This window comes from Leguminivora glycinivorella, chromosome 20 (genome assembly GCF_023078275.1).
Source record: "Leguminivora glycinivorella isolate SPB_JAAS2020 chromosome 20, LegGlyc_1.1, whole genome shotgun sequence".
NCBI lineage: Eukaryota > Metazoa > Arthropoda > Insecta > Lepidoptera > Tortricidae > Leguminivora > Leguminivora glycinivorella.
The window spans coordinates 11,843,783-11,862,745 of record NC_062990.1 but is presented as its reverse complement, the minus strand read 5'-3'; the positions used below and the strand labels follow the sequence as shown (position 1 = coordinate 11,862,745).

Genomic DNA, 18,963 nt, shown 5'->3' with positions numbered 1-18,963 from the left:
TGGTCGTAAAAATTAAATTAACAAAATATTAATAAAAATGTTTGTTCGCTTTGTAGTTACCTCAATAAAAATAACACAACAACATTTAAATGACGATACGAAATCCATTTCAAAATTCCTGACTATTACTTTAAAACATAAAACTTTGAAACCTTCTCAAATCCAATTACCTCTCTCGGGAGATTTCAAGTTAAAAAGAAAATCGATTTAATGAGTTAGTAAGGAGATAACTCTTATAACGAAAATAAATATCTGCCGGCCCTTTTCGCTCTCAATTAGCAATAAAGTAAGGGCTAGACTTATTTATAGGGAACGCGTGACCATCCGTTTTTCTACTTGAGATGGTACACGGTCACTAATTGCTATGTAGAAAATAAATAAATGTATTAGGTTAGAATTCAGCATTTTAAAGGGGGCACCACACATTACTTAAGTAATAGTAAGAGGAGGGGGCATGGACATTTAATTTTTGAGGAAGGGGAGGCGTGCTTAAAAAATAAAGTTTGGGAACCCCTGGGTACTTAAATTTAAAAAAGTAACCGTTTTGCTACCCTTTTACAGATTTCCTTTTACCAATTTGGAATGGGGGCTTTCCTTTCCCGCTAGGAAGGTCCAAAGTGACACTTTAGTTCCCTCCTAGAAGGGAATAAAAGTGCTCTTTTGTGTTCTAAAACACTTTTTTAGATTAAAACTATACAAGGTTAAGCAGTTCGCCTAGCGGGGAACAGAAGCCTACGGAGGAACCTGATCTACAGCAGAAGGACATAATGTCAAGATCTCTGCATTGAGGGAATGACTAAAGAAGAAAACAAGTGCGCCCGCCGAATACCAATAGTAAAAACGTCACGAAAATGTTCGTACATTCGAGCCAAAAAACTTATGATTCTGTCAAAGTCCTAACTAACATGTAACTGAGTTCCGAACTTACAAAGCACATTACAGTTTGGTACAAACTCCGTACTCGTTCAATCATGCACAATCATTAAAGTGCCTAAACTAATATACTCTGAGCCAGGAATGTAGGGGAACGGGGACTACTATTTTATCATACAAACGTAGTCCTGATTATCCTCCCATCTGTGATCCTCCCGTATTGACATTATTTTTTATAATAGGTACTGGTTCCCCTACTTTTTTCGGTTTTATAAGTATTATAAGAATTAGCAGTATCACACAATTTGTAAGAAATCAGTTGTTCGCCTCGTATTTTTATACAATAACCAATATTTGAGGCGTTCTCAAGCAAAAATCACCACGCTTATAAAAACGCTCCAGCAGATTATTCGTATAAGGATAAGAAGAAATTTTGGTATTTTGTTTAAATCTCTCATTTCGAAGGCCAAGATTCACTTTGGATCACTGAGCCAAAAGAGTTGGTTTAGTTTTAGTTATTTAAAATTATGTACCGCATATGAAAAAAAAACAAACCATGATATCATAGCCATGAATTACGATAAACATGCGTAGATCTGTATAAAAACATACATACAGTCATACAGTCACGCCTGTATCCCATAAAGGGGTAGGCAGAACACATGAAACTACTAAAGCTTCAGTGCCACTCTTGGCAAATAAGGGGTTGAAAGAAAACGAAACTGTGACATTGCAGTGACAGGTTGCCAGCCTCTCGCCTACGCCACAATTTAACCCATATCCCATAGTCGCCTTTTACGACACCCACGGGAAGAAAGAGGGAGGTGAAATTCTTAACCCGTCACCACACAGGCACACAAAAAACATTTCCAATAAAGTCAATATACAGGGAGGAAAATTAGTACTACGTTTTGTATGAACAGCCGGTTTCTACTTTCATCTTAACATTCTCGTCAGCCAAGAAACAAAGTTACCTCACAGCAGCCGCAAAAACTTTTCACCTGTCTCCATCTCCGAATACGGTAAAACTTGGAGTTACAGTCTTCCCGGCAAAGTTGGGCGCTCCGATATAATTCGACAAAATATCGACACAGGACTTGATGCCAATTCTCTGGCGGGCTCGGTGGTAAGTTCATCATTACTGGCGTGTTGGTAGAAGTTGGGGTGTAGGGTTATGAATCGATGCGACACGGCGAAGGGTTTACTAGACTCGACAGATTCGCTGAGGATATAACTTTATGTCTACATCATAGTTGTGGGTTTAATTTTTTTCTATGGCAGTACTAAAAGGTTTGGAATAGGAGTATTAGGAGCGAGTGATAGACGGGACAGGTAGACGTCATTTCCAAGCTCAAATGGAATTGGGCGGGACATGTTATTGGCTCCTTGGGTGGACGACATTCGATCTTTGGATTTGACTATTTATAGTATTTAGCCCAGGTTCCGAGATAAGTAGCGTACACGAAGGGAGGCCTACGCTCAGCAGTAGGCGATTAACGGCTGAAATGATGATGATAATGATAAGTGACAACTTGGACAGATTTTAAACATTACTGAGATTATAAACCTTTTTCCAAATTGTATAAAAATAATCAGATGTTTTTCTGAGTTAGATTCATGAGGCAAATTTATATTTCAAACATGAATTCGTGGTAGGAATTTCTAACCCTTTCGAAGTTAGTTTAAAGCCGATACGCCGCGATAAGTCTTCGGGGGTTGGTATTAGAATTTACATAATTTTATTAGGTGCGGGTTTTCAAGGGAATATCAGTATGAAATCGATTATGCAGAGGCGATCGTGAGACCTATAATGGTAGGGCCCGCGCTACTATACACGAAAACCAACTTAAAAGATGTTCCCTCGATTTTAAATTCATATTGATTGGAGTTTACAGATTTTGGAGAAACACATATATGGTGGGAGAAAAAGGTCGTTATTGACAAACTTTTTTCAATCCCATTGCTATCCAGGGTCAAACCTTGTATGGGACCTGAAAGATTCCGGCTAGAAAAGCAATAAGTCGAGAAAAACTTTTACCGAACAATTTGTATCAAAATTAAAAAAAATCACATGCAATATTATTGTTTATACGGTAAAGTAGTTGAACTAACACTAACGAAACTACTTATTTTAATGATCAATTAATAATTATGTTTCTAGAAAAACTAACAAAGTAATAGGCACGTTTAGTTTTACCTTATTCAGCAGGAAATAAGAAACCTGCAATTACAATTAGTATCGTCGTGCAAATTGCCTACAAACGGACTAAAACTAGGTTATAAATCGACTGTCGCAAAGGAAAGTAAGTTTTTTAGCCCGGCGTTTATACTGAGCTGTCAAGTGTCAACTCTCTCGAGCAACCCTTAAAAGGTATGGCTCGCTCAATCACATCAAGTTGCTTCATACAATCCCGTACCATGTGTATAAATCTGTAGACATACTCGAATACATTGAGTCTTGTATCGTAAAACGAAAATAGATTATGCTGACAACAGTCATTTCATTTGAGACTATATTTATTTTCGTAAGATTTTAGCTACCCAACCCAAGGATGGCTAAAAAACGGGAGATGAAAGGGCCTACGTTGGTCAAGACCAAGCAAAGTGCTGTTGAGTTGGAGGCCGAAACTCATTATAGGACAAATTTTACTGGAAAATCAATATTCAAAGGACCACTATTGGAATGTTACCGATCTAAGTACCATTTTCCTTTTTAGATAATCCTTTTGGAGAATCCTAGTAGATACATTTTATAGAAATAGCAACACAGTTTGAATTTGGGTCAACCGAGTCACGTGAAAAGTTTTTTATGACAAGATTTTTATGTTATAACTATCTCCCAGAGAAATGCGAGAGCTAATTGCTAATTTTCTTGCTGCAATAAAATCAGATAGCAAATATGCGTTATTCTCGTAAGAGTAGACTTAACAATCGCCATTACTGTAACTCGACACGGCATATACGCAATGTCTTGTGTTTTGTCATACATTATGGTGTAAGCGGCGCGTCGAAGTCTTATGAGCAAAGGGCCTGCGAATAACGAAGGTCGAAAAATGCCGGCATCTTTCTCTGTTACTCTAATTACATATAAATTGTAATAAAAGAGAAAGATGATTGCACCGGCACGTCTTCAGTTTGCATCTCGTATTACGATAGCTTGTTACCCCTACCATTCTATTTTTCAAACCTTGAAAAATACACTCAAAACGTCATTCGAGTTTGTACAATCAGCAGCAGAAGTGGCTTAACGGGCGAAGTGTTCAAAATGACCAGGGTACTTAGCTAACGTTCCAATCGTTTACGCTTCGTAAGCATATCGTAGCGTAGCTAGCTCTCTCTATCACTCTCCTAGTAGCGCGACAGAGTCAGACTACGTTTCGATCGCCACGTAGCGTCAAGGTTTGTCAAGTTCGGCTTGGCCGGCTGGGAACGTTCATATTCTCTTAATAATAAAGTCGCGTCAAGTTTTTAAACAACTCGCCCTTAACGACTTCTGTTGCTGACTGTACGCAAGAATGCGGGATGAGTTTTTGTATTCAAAATATCCGTTACGACAGTTAAATTGCCATTAACATATTAGCGCTTTTGTGATGTCATTCGATACTTATTACCGGTGCTTCAGTGTATTTATTGCAACGGTTAAAGGAACTTTAATTCGGAGTAAAGAGCGGCGTATAAAGAGAGTACCCACTATAAAAAGTAGCTGTCAGACCTGACTGCGTACTATGTATTTAAGAATAAAACGTACAATACAGTATTCAATATAAACAACCGTACTGTCTTCTGACAGTTCTAACCCCCAGGAAATTACACGACATGGTACGAGAAACAATACGTTTGACTAATTTGCGCGTTGTCATAAATTGTACATAATACGAACCCTACCGACACCAAACCACAACCATTTCAACCCCATCGGAAGGTTCGCTAAAGCAACAGGTTGAAGAAGAGCAACGACCTGATCGATAGAGGAGCGTGCAGCGCCAAATTGCCGCGGTCTGTCATAAATAATGAACGTTTAGTCTGGTCGGAATAGCGATATTATGTCTGAGACGTTTGGGTATTGTCTATGGATTTTACTTGTAGTAACCTTGAGCTGCGGCGATTTACGGATATACATATTGAAGTATGTACAGTGATCAGCAGGGATAATGGAGCCCTAGCAAATTTGCTAACAGCTATTTCTGCAGCTGATTGTATAGCTTGCTTAATTATTTATAAAACACAAGCGAACAAAGAGAGGATTTTCGTTATAAATGTGCCTCTCTGTAATTCAAATATGCAGTAACAGAATTACGATTTCCTCACACTGAAATATTGTAATCGCTCTCATTACTCATTAGTCTCATCACCCGGCAAAGCAAAATTCAACGGGTTACTAATGTATTACCGAAAGTTATTTGCCAGATTTTCACATCCCAAACAATGTCTCCCAAAAATTTAAAAGGCAACTCATCATTTCCCAACTTATCGTGTGACATATACATATTTGCCAAAATAATGATATCCAAATAAATATTTAGACATTTCCTTACTTTGGCAATGTTCATTTTTCCAAACTTCAATTAATCAAAATTATTAATTGCCAACCAAAATTATCCCAACAGAAAAAAAGCCAAATCTAACATTTGGTAAAACATTTCTTGGGTATTTTTTATTTTAACAAACCTTGTTTACTCAAACAGGGTAGTTGACAAAAATATAAATAAACAACATTTACTTTGACATTTTTTTATATTACCAAATCTTAATGTATTCGAAATAAACCTACTTTTTTAGTAACATTTTGTGTGGGGGTCGCAGTTCTAACCTAACCTAAACCTACTTTCTTAGCAACATTTTGTGTGGGGGTCGCAGTTTTAACCTAACCGAAACCTACTTTCTTAGCAACAGTTTTGTGTGGGGGTCGCAGTTCTAACCTAACCTAAACCTACTTTCTTCGCTACAGTTTTGTGTGGAGCTCGCAGTTCTAACCTAACCTAAACCTACTTTTTTAGCAACATTTTGTGTGGGGGTCGCAGTTCGAACCTAACCTAAACCTACATTCTTAGCAAAGTTTTGCGTGGGGGTCGCGGTTCTAACCTAACCTAAACCTACTTTCTTAGCAACAGTTTTGTGTGGGGGTCGCAGTTCTAACCTAACCTAAACCTACTTTCTTCGCAACATTTTGTGTGGGGGTCGCAGTTCCAACCTAACCTAAACCTACTTTCTTAGCAACAGTTTTGTGTGGGGGTCGCAGTTCTAACCTAACCTAAACCTACTTATTTAGCAACATTTTGTGTGAGGGTCGCAATTCTAACCTAACCTACACCTACTTTCTTGGCAACAGTTTTGTGTGGGGGTCGCAGTTCGAACCTAACCTAAACCTACATTCTTAGCAAAGTTTTTCGTGGGGGTCGCAGTTTTAACCTAACCTAAACCTACTTTCTTAGCAACAGTTTTGTGTGGGGGTCGCAGTTCTAACCTAACCTAAACCTACTTTCTTCGCAACATTTTGTGTGGGGGTCGCAGTTCCAACCTAACCTAAACCTACTTTTTTAGCAACATTTTGTGTGGGGGTCACAGTTCCAACCTAACCTAAACCTACTTTCTTAGCAACATTTTGAGTGGGGGTCGCAGTTCCAACCTAACCTAAACCTACTTTTTTAGCAACATTTTTTGTGGGGGTCGCAGTTCCAACCTAACCTAAACCTAATTTTTTAGCAACATTTTGTGTGGGGGTCGCAGTTCCAACCTAACCTAAACCTACTTTCTTAGCAACAGTTTTGTGTGGGGGTCGCAGTTCCAACCTAACCTAAACCTACTTTTAGGTTTTTAGGCTATGTTTAGGTTTTTAAAGATTATTTGACTCGTCATAATTATGGTATTTTCGTCAAAAGTGTTTGTGGGAAGCAAACGTGTAAGTAGTTGTTAAAATCTGTTTGGGAAATGAAATTCGGTAAATGAAAACAATCATATTTAAACACTTGTCAAAAAGTGGTTTTGCATGGTGTGTTTTTAAGGAAAAATTGTTTTACTAAACAAATTATTTGACTAAATAATTTTGCCCAGTAATTAATTTGACGAAAGTAAAGTTGAGCAAACTTTTCTAGTCAAAGTGAAACATTTGCGAAATTAACAGTTGGGGTTATAAAAGTTGCATTACTTGCATTACAACAGTTTGGGAAATTATCATTTGACGGATTTTAACGTTGTCAAATGTTATTATGGGAAAGATTGAGTTGACAAACGTGTAGTTGGCAAAATTCGTTTGGGAAATGAAATTTGACAAAAAAATCTTCGGTAAATTAAAAGGATCCCAAATTCAACGCATAAATCCCCTTACCCTTTTGGCTATTTCTTGCACAATATAATCTAATATCAAAAGGAAACCACCTATTTAACAATTGCAAAGATTTAGAACTATTGCGATGCTGAAAAAGTTAGATCTAACCCGCTTCGCGAGCGCAACGTTAGTTTGCTATAGACTACGCGTTTTATCCAAGCCTTGAATGACTTGCTTTAACAAAGCGCGCAATGTATGTCAAACATAATTATGTGTATAGTCGCAGTTTCCCTAGATATAGAATCTAAAAGGCGCCGCACGGATTCCGACGATTCTGACCAATTACGCCGATTAGCTCATTTTCTGTGCAGCAAATTGCAGGAATACGCGAAGCAGTTGCCGTCACTTCGTAGATAGGCAGCACAATAACGGTGTGTTTGAAAGGATAATTGTGAACAGTTTTTTACAGCACTAAGTCCGTACATTCGATTGTTCACGAGATATTTTGCAGCAATAAGATAAGATACCTAAGATAAATTCAGAAGGGTATTGTGTAGTTCAAATAAAAAAGTCATTAAAGAAAGAAAGCAAAAAATGGAATTGATCATCTGAGACATATAAATTACGATTAATGAATCCCAGACCAAGTTAAGCTGACAGCGAATTTGATAGAGTATACTCTACAAGCGTTAAGTAAACGTCATAAATTGATGCAAGTTTAACGTTATCCTTTTCGCTAACTGTGGTATCAAAATGTTTGACAATTTAGTGTCAGACCCTTGGTGTCAACTTATAAGCGTACCAAACACTCAAACATTTACTGTGGCGTTTATAAAGTCAACATTCCAATATATTTCTGCATCCCATACACGTCAATAAAGAAAACTATCATATCTCACTCTCAGAAATGCACCTATTGTACAAACACAGTATACGGTACGCAGTGGCATTTCATATAAATCGTTTTATGAAAATGTTATATCCTATTTCTCGAGAACCGTTTACAGGACTCCTTTGAATCAGAAAAGCATTCATGATCTTGATCCTTCCTTTTAGCTGGGGAGCCAGGTTTGATAAATGTGTAGTTACTCGCGTCGGAGAGACCTATTGGAATCGAGCGATTCGATGATAGAAAGAAAGAACGGTAAGTTACATATTTAAATTTTCCGTCCGTAAGTCCAGCGAGCAGAAATGAATGCTTCTTCGGATGCCAACAGCTGATCAATCTCATCATATGTAGATAGTTAAAATTGGGTACGGTGGACTGCACAGAGTAGCAAGATATCACTCATATCTAACAAGATTTAGTAACTACTAAAAGCCCCTCTTGATCTCTCAGACTAATATTTTTATCAAACACGAAAGCAGATTATGGATGTTCCGTTCAACAAAATTAGCCAGCGTTCCCACTTAAACGTCGCGTGTCTCGGGGCGCGCAACGGACGTCCGCGCCACGCCACCTGAGTGTAATTCAAAAAACGTCTCCTCAGTACATTTTGTATAGGAAGGACGTAAGACGCGCCGCCAAGCGGCGCGACGCGCGCCACGCCGCCGCCACGCCACCTGGGGCGCGTCTTACGTTCTTCCTATACAAAATGTACTGAGGAGACGTTTTTGAATTACACTCAGGTGGCGTGGCGCGGACGTCTGATGTGGCCGGTCCCTTACGTCCTTCCTATACAAAATGTACTGAGGAGACGTTTTTTGAATTACACTCAGGTGGCGTGGCGCGGACGTCCGTTGCGCGCCCCGAGACACGCGACGCTCTGATGTGGCCGGTCCCTTAGGGTCGTTCGAATCCTATTCATTAAGCAAGCCCTTCCAATAACTATCTCCAAGGATATCTGAAGACCGGAGCCAGCGAAATGGAAAATTACACGTCAGAAAAAGGCCAAGAATATTTATTATCCTTCAAAAGAAACTAGGTTGCTTAATGCTTACCGCTTACAGGCAACGACGATCAACAGATAAACACAATTGAATATATATATATAATAACTTAGTATGTATTATAGTACTTAATTATAGTTGTTTAAAGACGACCTGTTCCTCAACAACATCGTAAAAGGAGAGAGGAAGAGGAACAAGGAGAAGCTATTTCAAACAAATAAAAGAGAAGGTTCAGGTCGTGTCGTACCAGAAGGTGAAGGAGTTGGAGATTGCTCCACCGACAAGAGCACAGCTCTCTAGTTTAAAGAAGAAGTTGTTTGATGAAAGTTGGCGTTTCAAATAACACCAGTTAATATTAAGAGCCTGCAAGCATGTCCAGATATTTTTGTCTGCGAAAGTGTGTAGATGTGACTGAGCGCGACTGTATAAATTAAGAAAATAATGAATAACACGTTTCTCATCTTGTGTGAGGAAAGGATTTGAACCGTAAACACGTAAATTACACGCGAATTGTCCTATTTTTGGACACGAACGGTGCGCGGCGATATCGATTCACATCACACTGACGTCACGTTCTAATCAGTTAGTATTTATAGACAATGTATAGAGGACTTTATGTTATGACATGACATTGTGTTAAGTAAACATGTGGTTGTTAGGTAAATAGACTTCAGTTCTATGGATCGTTACAATTATTACGTTTTACGTTTCAACCAGGGGCCTATTGCATAACAATTTACAACTCATATTACAAGCGGTAGTCCCCCTCTAATTCATTTTATAAGAAAGAGAGTTCCACTTGTAATACAAGTTGTAAATTGTTATGCAATAGGCCCCAGGCTGTGTAGACAAAATGCCAATCGTTATCGTCCCGTAGCGAACGATACACAGCTATCACTGTCGCGCTAAAAGCGAGATAGAAAGAGATAACTACAAGCGCTACGGACCGTGATCAATAGGCGTTTTGTTACACCTAACCTAACATTGATTCGGTTAAAACTGATTCTTTACCAGACTTATATTGACCGGGATATAAACCGTGATTACCTTTTTGATTTTTATTGAGGTCCCGATATTTCGATGTTTATATCCCTCTGTCTTATGAAACTAACCGTGTTACCGTGAATCATTTAAAATTCTTATTGAGTCTTTACAAAGTTTTTATCTAATTCCTAATACTGATCGAGACTCTCCCATAAAATAAAATTGACGGCTAAGTGAATAGCTCCGTGATCCGCCACTTCGATCAAAATATCATAAACACATATTTTAGAATTAATTACAAATCCACGTGGAAACCGAAATTACCATATCATCTTACAAAGGTCTTAAGTTCCTTCAAATAACAATAGCCAGCGTTCCCACTTAAGCGTCGCGTGTCTCGGGGCGCGCAACGGACGTCTGCGCCACGCCACCTGAGTGTAATTCAAAAAACGTCTCCTCAGTACATTTTGTATAGGAAGGACGTAAGACGCGCCGCCAAGCGGCGCGGCGCGCGCCACGCCGCCGCCACGCCACCTGGGGCGCGTCTTACGTCCTTCCTGTACAAAATGTACTGAGGAGACGTTTTTTGAATTACACTCAGGTGGCGTGGCGCAGACGTCCGTTGCGCGCCCCGAGACACGCGACGCTTAAGTGGGAACGCTGCCTAAAGTATGTCTTTATTATTCGAAGATGTAGCGACAAAATTCGGTAACACCGCCAAATCATAAAACGCTGTGCGTCACTCTATAATTTACATTATTTAAATTACTATGTCACTTCTGTTTACGCTCATTAATTTTCATTTTGACATCCATTGATGACTAAGGCTCGTTTTAAATACAATATAAAAGGTTAGACAATCTTATTTTATCGTAAAAGCATTGTAGTAAAACCACGGACAAGGGAATGGGACTTGGGAGAATCAGCGGGGAAAAAATCTCTGAGTGAACACTTGAACAGTGGACCTAGCACAGTGGCACACCTCGGACACTGGCGATCAAATATATGAAAGAGGCGCGTTCTAGCACATAGTCTAAGCTCGTGTAGGAGAAGCGTACTATGCTTGTATAAGTGAAATATGACAGGTCGACTTTTCGCGTTTTTGACAGGCGGTAACCGAGAGGGGATGGGCGGCACTTCCTGTGGGGAGCGGGAGTGGCCATACTGTGCAAATTTTTGAGGTACAAACCATAGATCTGTAGACCTCTGAAAGAAGCGTCAATAATCTTAGAAAATCCGCAAGAGGTGAGAAAAGTGCATTCGACTTAGCCCGGCCTTTAAAAATTTCGTCAACATTGAATGCTTATTACGTTTTAGACGCAGTTTTTTCCTAAACATATCAATCCTATATTGTAGCTGTAACAATAACTACCTACTATGAATAAACGTCAGCCCGTCAGGTAGTCGTAAACGCGATGTTTTACTCAACTACGCCTCTAAAAACAGACCTAGCCAACACAATCGCTGAAGCTGAGTTTAGACCAGCAAGTTATTGCTACAAGTTTTGAGACGCAACTATAGCTAAGAGTGAGTGGCAAATATCTGCATCTCTTTCTTGCATATACTTCTCAAAACTTGCACGTCTAAACTCAGCTTTACGCTTCGCCGCTAGTCGCTAGCTCTCCCTTATATCTTCTTGGTACGACAGAGCCAGATTGTCACTTCGGCTAGGCCAGCAGTGCATTTCTCTGTATAAAATAATCGTGTATTTTCGTAGCGGAGGCATCCCACGCGGTTTTCACGTCCGAGGTAAATATAGACCGTGCATCCGTGACATAACTTGGTGCAGAGATTTTTTATCGTCACGCCTATAGTACGGATCTGAGTCCTGATTTACCCTGTTGATACTTATCAATATTTACAGTCCATTACTGGTATAGTCAACCAATTTGAACTCTACGCCACTCTACAACCATGTCAAAATGACCAGCAGTAGGAGATTTCTTACAATCTGATTTATAACGTCACTGTGATATAGTTCTACTGTGGCCTAGGGTTCCAATTGGTTGACTGTACAAATGCAAAAATATAAAAAGTGCTGACGCTACGACGATCAAGTGCCAAATAAGGGTCTGCAAAACTTGCTCAAAAAAACATGACGATGATAACTCTTAATTCGTCGATGTAGGCTGTAGACATATACACCCATATTTCTACACTTGACCATACAGTACGTACCGTAATTATAATTACGCATCGACCCGGAAATGTGCTTGAACTGGTGAAATAACCTAACCTGTTTCACCAATTTTATTGTAAAGCTTACGTTGACAATTCACCGTGCATTGCTGCTTCAACATATAAACAAAAACGTTGACTCTATGTTGGTAGCGTCGGTAATGTTCGTCGCAAAAATATATAGTAAAAAAATTGTGTCAGGATAGACAAATTTGTAGCGTCACCAATCTGCTAAGAAATTTTCCGTACCAAAAATAGTATAGACAATTAGTGAGATAAACGACTATTTATGAAAAAAGTTGTGATAACTGTTGCTAATAGAGTAAAGAGATTATCGTAAAGAGATTATCGTAAGCCCGTGCCGAGCATTGTAAGGCATCTGGTACGGGCGTAGGCATTTATGCAAATGACTAGTGACTACAGTGGTAGTATCAGCATGGGCAATTATGCCACTGTCTTTCAAGCCGAGACATACGCAATAATTGCCTGCCCACAACATAAGAATATAGTTAGACAAACCCAAGAAAAGAATATCTATGTTTCAGCGACAGTCAGGCGGCACTCAAAGCCTTCACATGTGCTGACTAGCTCTTCGAATATTCAGAATAATTAAATTGTAAACAATAATAGGCACGTTTCACGTGTCCAAGAAAAACAATGTTAAAGAACAGTCACAACAATTCAAACAGTATGATGCTAAAGACTTTACTGTACGGTCGACCAATTTGAATCCTAGGCCACTCTAGAACCCTGTCTTATTGACAACGTACTTTATTTGCCATAGAAGTATGTTTCATGTTTACTGTGAAAAGGTTCTACAGTGGCCTAGGATTCACATTGGTCCACTGCACAACAGGAAGTTTCGTCAAGATTCACATCAGCTGGTTAAAATTATTTGATGAATAGGAGATTATTTTTAATATACTGAGTAGGTAACAGTTAATACTCGTTTTAATCGCTGTTACGTCATTATTCTACGATTACTACGATAGAACTTTGATATTATCTTTGTTTACGTTAATTTTAAGCGTCAAAGTTATTCTGACTATTCTAAGATGATGATGAAGAAAACCACTGAAGTCTTGTTGAAATTTGCCTGAATGAAAGTCATAAAATAAAACTATGAAAAAGGATTTATTGAACGGAAAGTCATAAAAATTAAAGCTTCTACAGAATTTGCAAATGGCCACTGATTTTAGATAACGCCGATGCCCGCTAAGTGGAAGGAACAAATTCGATCTGTCAATCAAACGTCATTATCTCATTATTGATCGTTTTATCCATGAAGACGCGTATTCTGGCTCGTAATATCATATTATTGTTATTTAATCCATGTTAATTATAAGATGTAATGTTTTGAAAAGAAGTGGCCCGTAGAGTTTCTTGCCGGTTCCATAGTGGATACCCAACTCAGTCCCCCCTAACTGACGGGGGACTGAAATCTTCTCGAGGCTGAGGCGTAGGGTTAGAGCCGGCGTAGCTTTATTTGACGTTCATATGCTCAATGTAATATGCCTACTTGAAAAATAAATTAAATATTTCATTGTCATTTTCATGTTTTTCATTATTAATGAAAAGTTCGATATATCAACTCACACTGACATCGCGAATGACACGATCTATAATAAAGCTGAATTTACACGTGCAAGTTTTGAAACAAAGGGCAAGAAAGAGATGCAAATATTTGCCACTCACTCTTACCCATAAGTTGCGTCTCAAACCTAGCAACAAGGACTGCAGGTGTAAATTCAGATTATCAAAGATTCAAAGATCTTTGAAATTATTGATCTCGTTCCTTTCCGAAAGCTGTTCAAGCTTGTCCAGTTTGAGATTTCAAAACACAACATAGTATCTGCAAACTATAATACGTCTAGTCAACACAGTAATAACATTATGGCCACGCTAAAACCAATGCAAATACAATTTAGCACTCAGCATTGTTTATGCTAATGTGAATAAAAACGTTTTGCGTGCGTCTTCCTGACCTAATAACGTTTTTTATCTGTGGTGTGAAAAAATGTAAACAAAGTCTATCCATGGAGAAAAATAGTTCTCATTTGTACATTGCAAGCTTGCGTATTTTATACATGAGCTGCTGTAGGCCTAGCACATGATAGCCGCGGGAGTATGTCGCCGCGAGATAGATGCCACGTCTTCTTCTAACTGTATTAATGACATAAGGACGGGTAGTCTATCTCGCGGCGACATACTCCCGCGGCCATCATGTGCTAGTCCTACTGTTACGAAACGTGTACTTATAAAGTGTTCCAACAGGGGTGGAAGTTGCGTAGACTTATATTGACGTAATTAGTAGACGTATCAGACAGCATGTAAGACCTGTCCCTCTAGCACAACTTGCCTTGTCGAGCGCGAGTCCATACTAGAAGGCGCGCTTGATGTATGCACACGACATAGCAAGTTGTGCTAAAGGGTCTGATTTGAATCAATTCATGAAATGGTTAGTCTGTTTGGAACAAGAAGAATCGTGGAATATACAGTCAACCAATGTGAATCGTCTTCTTCCTAGTTCCCTCAATGCTGAGGATCGCGACCAAAAGTAGTGTGTCTCCATTGAACGCGGTCATAAGCCAATCCTATCCTATCCTATCTGAATCCTAGGATTCCTAGGCCACTGTAGAACCCTTTCACAGTAAAACTCAAACTGACTTCTATAGCAAATAAAGCATGGTGTCAATACAACAGGGTTCTAGAGTGGCCTAGGATTCTAATTGGTTGACTGTATGAGGCCACATACATTTTGTGACTCTCCTCTCCGCATAAACTCTAGGTGTTCAACACGAAGGTCCTAACTCCTAAGTATTTAATAAATAAGAATGCTAGCTTGTATTTGAATAATGCAAATATCCATATTATTGCTGCATGTATCTAGAAAAGGGTAAATGCTTCAAACTGAAATGTAAGCCCATTTACATAAAAAACAATTCACATAAAAGCTCAACTGTCAAAACACAATGCACAAAAAAACCATAGCTGTCAAATAAAAATTCACAATAAAGCTTTGCTTACATGGAGCAAAATAAATCCCCAGTCATTATTTTTATTATAAAACTTAAACCTTTAGGTAAAAAAACAAAACTTGAATAAGTAAAAAATTTATGTCATGGCTATTTATAAAAATATTTAAATATTATGAATTCAATATTAAAGTTAATCGATAAATTAAATAATGAAATCATGATGAGTCAGAGTTCCATTTTATTTTTAAAACAGATGGTATAACATATGCTTGTAAGTGATAATTATAATGACTAATCAGTTTAACTAGTATATATTCCCCTATTTAATCATTTAGTTTTGCAAAACCAGCCTCAGATTTCTAGAAAAGAATACCTGGAAAAAAGATAAGTAATTCAGTAACAAAACATAATGGTTGTGTTTTAGTTTATAAATCAAATAGAATATTATAACTATTTAGATAAGTTTGACCTAATTAACCAAGTAAACATAGTTTATAATAAATCCCTCTATCTCTAAAAGACATGAACAAGCCTTTAGAAACAAGACAAGACTTTAATTGAAGAGATGAAGGACAGGAAGAGATGATTATTTCAAGACATAATATTTTTATAATTTGAAGTTGTTTGTAAACAATATTTACAAAGATTTTAACAAAGTATGAGAATACTATCTCTACGATTTATAAAACAAAGTCCCTCGCCACGTCTGACTGTGAGTTCATGATAAACTCAACTACTGAAAGGATTTTCATGCAGTTTTCATCTATGAATAGAGTGATTCTTGAGGAAGGTTCATCTGTCGTCATCTGTATTATGACACCTAAAATGGCACCACAAATTGCCCGGCATATCCCATCTCCTTTCATATATCTGTGATCCCATATGATATGACCAGAGATAATATTACGTATTAGTTGTCAGGCAACAGACCTGTTGCCAAGAAGCACTATTACAACTGAATGCTACTTCCTCAAGCCCTGAGTCACAATAATCATAACAATGGGGCGGACTGACAATCAAACAAAAGATAACATTCCCAGAGCTAAATACAATGAGTAGCCGATTCCATCTTTAAAAAATATTGGCTATAGTTCATAGTATTTCTTATGTCTCATATACAGAGGTCAAACATATCAAACAATGTCAAATTTGTAAGAAAAATAAACAATTAAAAAAAAATGTAAACATCTATCACAAGAAAGAACAGAATAAAGTAACTAACAAGTGGGATGAACATGAAATGATCAAATTTATTAAATCTTAAATTATTAACAATGCTTCGGACATGCAACGCTGATCACAACTTTCTAGAAATCCAGACTTAGAAACTACGCAATTGTGGTTTACAATTGTGCAAAATGATGGTATTTGCTTTTCATAATTTATTTCCTAGTTTGTAGTACTGTATATTGAAATTTAGATATTTGAATTCACAGATATGCCCCCTGCATAGTAATTTGTTTGCCAGAAGTCACATTCTTGATTTTTTACTTTTATAAAAAGCTTAAAGATTTAAGAAACCTTAATAATGTCATAATTGAGAAATTTATGTATAAACATCTGTATCAAAATTGTAATAAAAAATTATAAATTATTTTATTAAATTATTCCAAGACCTAGATTTAAGAACACCCAGATTGTAATAGTAATCTGTTGCTTTATGTTTAAACTTATAAAGGTGAATATGAATTATAGATATGATATCAGTGAACTAAGAACACATTTGTTTATTTGAACAGGTGAGCTACAACTATGACACAACACATACGACGCTGAATCACTATTATTGTTTGGCACTTTCAGAAACTGAGACTGGCATGAACCTCATTGATAATGACTGGGGATGGTATAGAAGACTGACTTACCTTGAAGATGGGTCTGGCGTGCCTCGGCTGGGTCGGGGCCGCCGTCGTGGTAGCCACCGCCGGCGCCGCCGCGGGCGTCGTCACGTGGTCCGCCGGCAGGGACTCCGGCACTGTTTGCAGAGTCGGCCGCATCGTTGTCGACATTTTCACCAAAACACACAAGTTCAACACTTAACACTGAGCTAGCCCTAAGCTCCTCACAGCTCGCATCCTACGCGCCACTCGCTCCTGCAGCCCGCCCCGGCTCCTCGGGCCTTCACCAGGACTATCCACCACCAGAGAGTTAAGCGACCGCCGATCAACAACGCCCATCTAACCGCATTTTCCGCCAGAAAAATACATAGCGAAACCGTTTAGACAGATCTGAGACGCGATTTCCGATCCTATTCAACTTTTAGCTGTATGCCCGCGATCGTTTTAATGGAAAACGGAAATAGACACGCAAAAAACTATTAGAAAGCTTACGGTGTCTTCTGTCACATAAACACTATCAGGGATTTCGGCGTTTTAACTCTAAACCGACGCGTAACACAATTTTTTCAACGCGACCGGCTTCTATAGAGGCTAAGAAAGCGCCTGGTGGACAAATACTTGTCCATTTAATAGTAAAATTGTCAACGATAATCACATAACTCCGCTAAAAGTCCTCAGTTCTTGAATATACTCTCAAGATGGCGGATTTTACCTACTCCTCGTAAATGGGCACAAGGCTGACACGAAAACATCAACCGGCTCTCTATCATTCCCTGTCTGTTGCTTACAATGTAAAAGAGATAGTGATACGTGAAAAATTCAACGGAGTTTTAACGATACGTCAGAAAATCTGCCAATAGAGCATGCGCACAAATAACGAAATGAACGTATCTTGAACGTATCTTTGCGTTTTGATTTTCCATGTTTTTAAGTTCATTAATTTTGCGCTTTATGTACAAAATTTGAATTGAATAAATTTTATTTGAACTCTAATAATTACTTCAATTACTTTAACTTCAATTAATAAGTAATTACTTTCATAAATATCTTAAATCGTCATTAAAATAATCTCCTCATACTATAGTCTGGCAAATACAACTTGTCAGCCAGTAGCTGGAAAATTAACTCATCCCTACTTTACGAGCAAGAACTAGTGTAAGATAAAGGAAATATATGATTATGTGTTTTTACTTTTACATTTGAGGTAATGTCTCATTAATCGGGTCCGCACAGATCGAGGCACGTCACGAGGCCACTTATTTTACTTGTGTGGGAGGTTGCTCTTCAAAACAAAAGCGCACTGCCAAAGTTAAATTTAAATAAAATTGAAATGTTCTTTAAATATGATTTACTGTCAGTCAAAAATCTTCAATCTTTAAGCGCCGGTCAAGCTACAAAATGGCACCACATTGGAAAAATATAGGGGCGAGGGTTATCATTCCATAGAAGACTTGAGTTTCGCGCCTTTTTTAGTGACAAGATTTGCTTGACCATCTTATAAAACGGCTGTAGATTTGTTTTTCTGAGGCCGGCAACAGACAGACTTAAATTTCATAATCTTATGAAATCAGATCGTATACCCACAAACTACTAAGAAGATACTACGCGTATACCTTGCCACACGGCACACACATTCTTAAAATTCAGATTATTCGCAATCTGTCAGATCAATCTAAAAAAAATCATAAAAATGAAAAAAAAAATAAGACTGTGTGTGGACAGTTGCGAAATTGTATGGAAATCCGTGCACTCGATCTGAATTCATAAGATTATGATTTTTTAAGATTATGAAATTTAAGACTGTCTGTTGCCGGCCTAACAAAAGGTTCTGCCAGAGTGTATAGTTATATGAACTTACAGCTCGCAACGAAACGCAATCTTATGAAAGCTGGTAACACTGTGTAATTTTTTCATGACGGCAACATTTGCGAACGCCATTTAAAGATGGCGTGCCTTG

At 38.2% G+C, this 18,963-nt stretch overlaps 1 protein-coding gene across 2 annotated transcripts in view; it reads right to left on the bottom strand.

Annotated features, from left to right (window-relative positions):
- The window catches only part of LOC125237050 (MAP/microtubule affinity-regulating kinase 3-like), a 296,828-nt gene extending 279,042 nt beyond the window's left edge, over window positions 1-17,786 (bottom strand). For both annotated transcript variants that reach the window (XM_048143984.1, XM_048143994.1), the window contains exon 1: window positions 17,034-17,786. Coding sequence is in view for 1 of the 2 variants with exons in the window: in XM_048143994.1 (XP_047999951.1) it covers window positions 17,034-17,177 (144 nt within the window). In the remaining variant the exon portion in view is untranslated. The remainder of the gene's footprint in view (window positions 1-17,033) is intronic.
- Window positions 17,787-18,963: the final 1,177 nt, after the last annotated feature.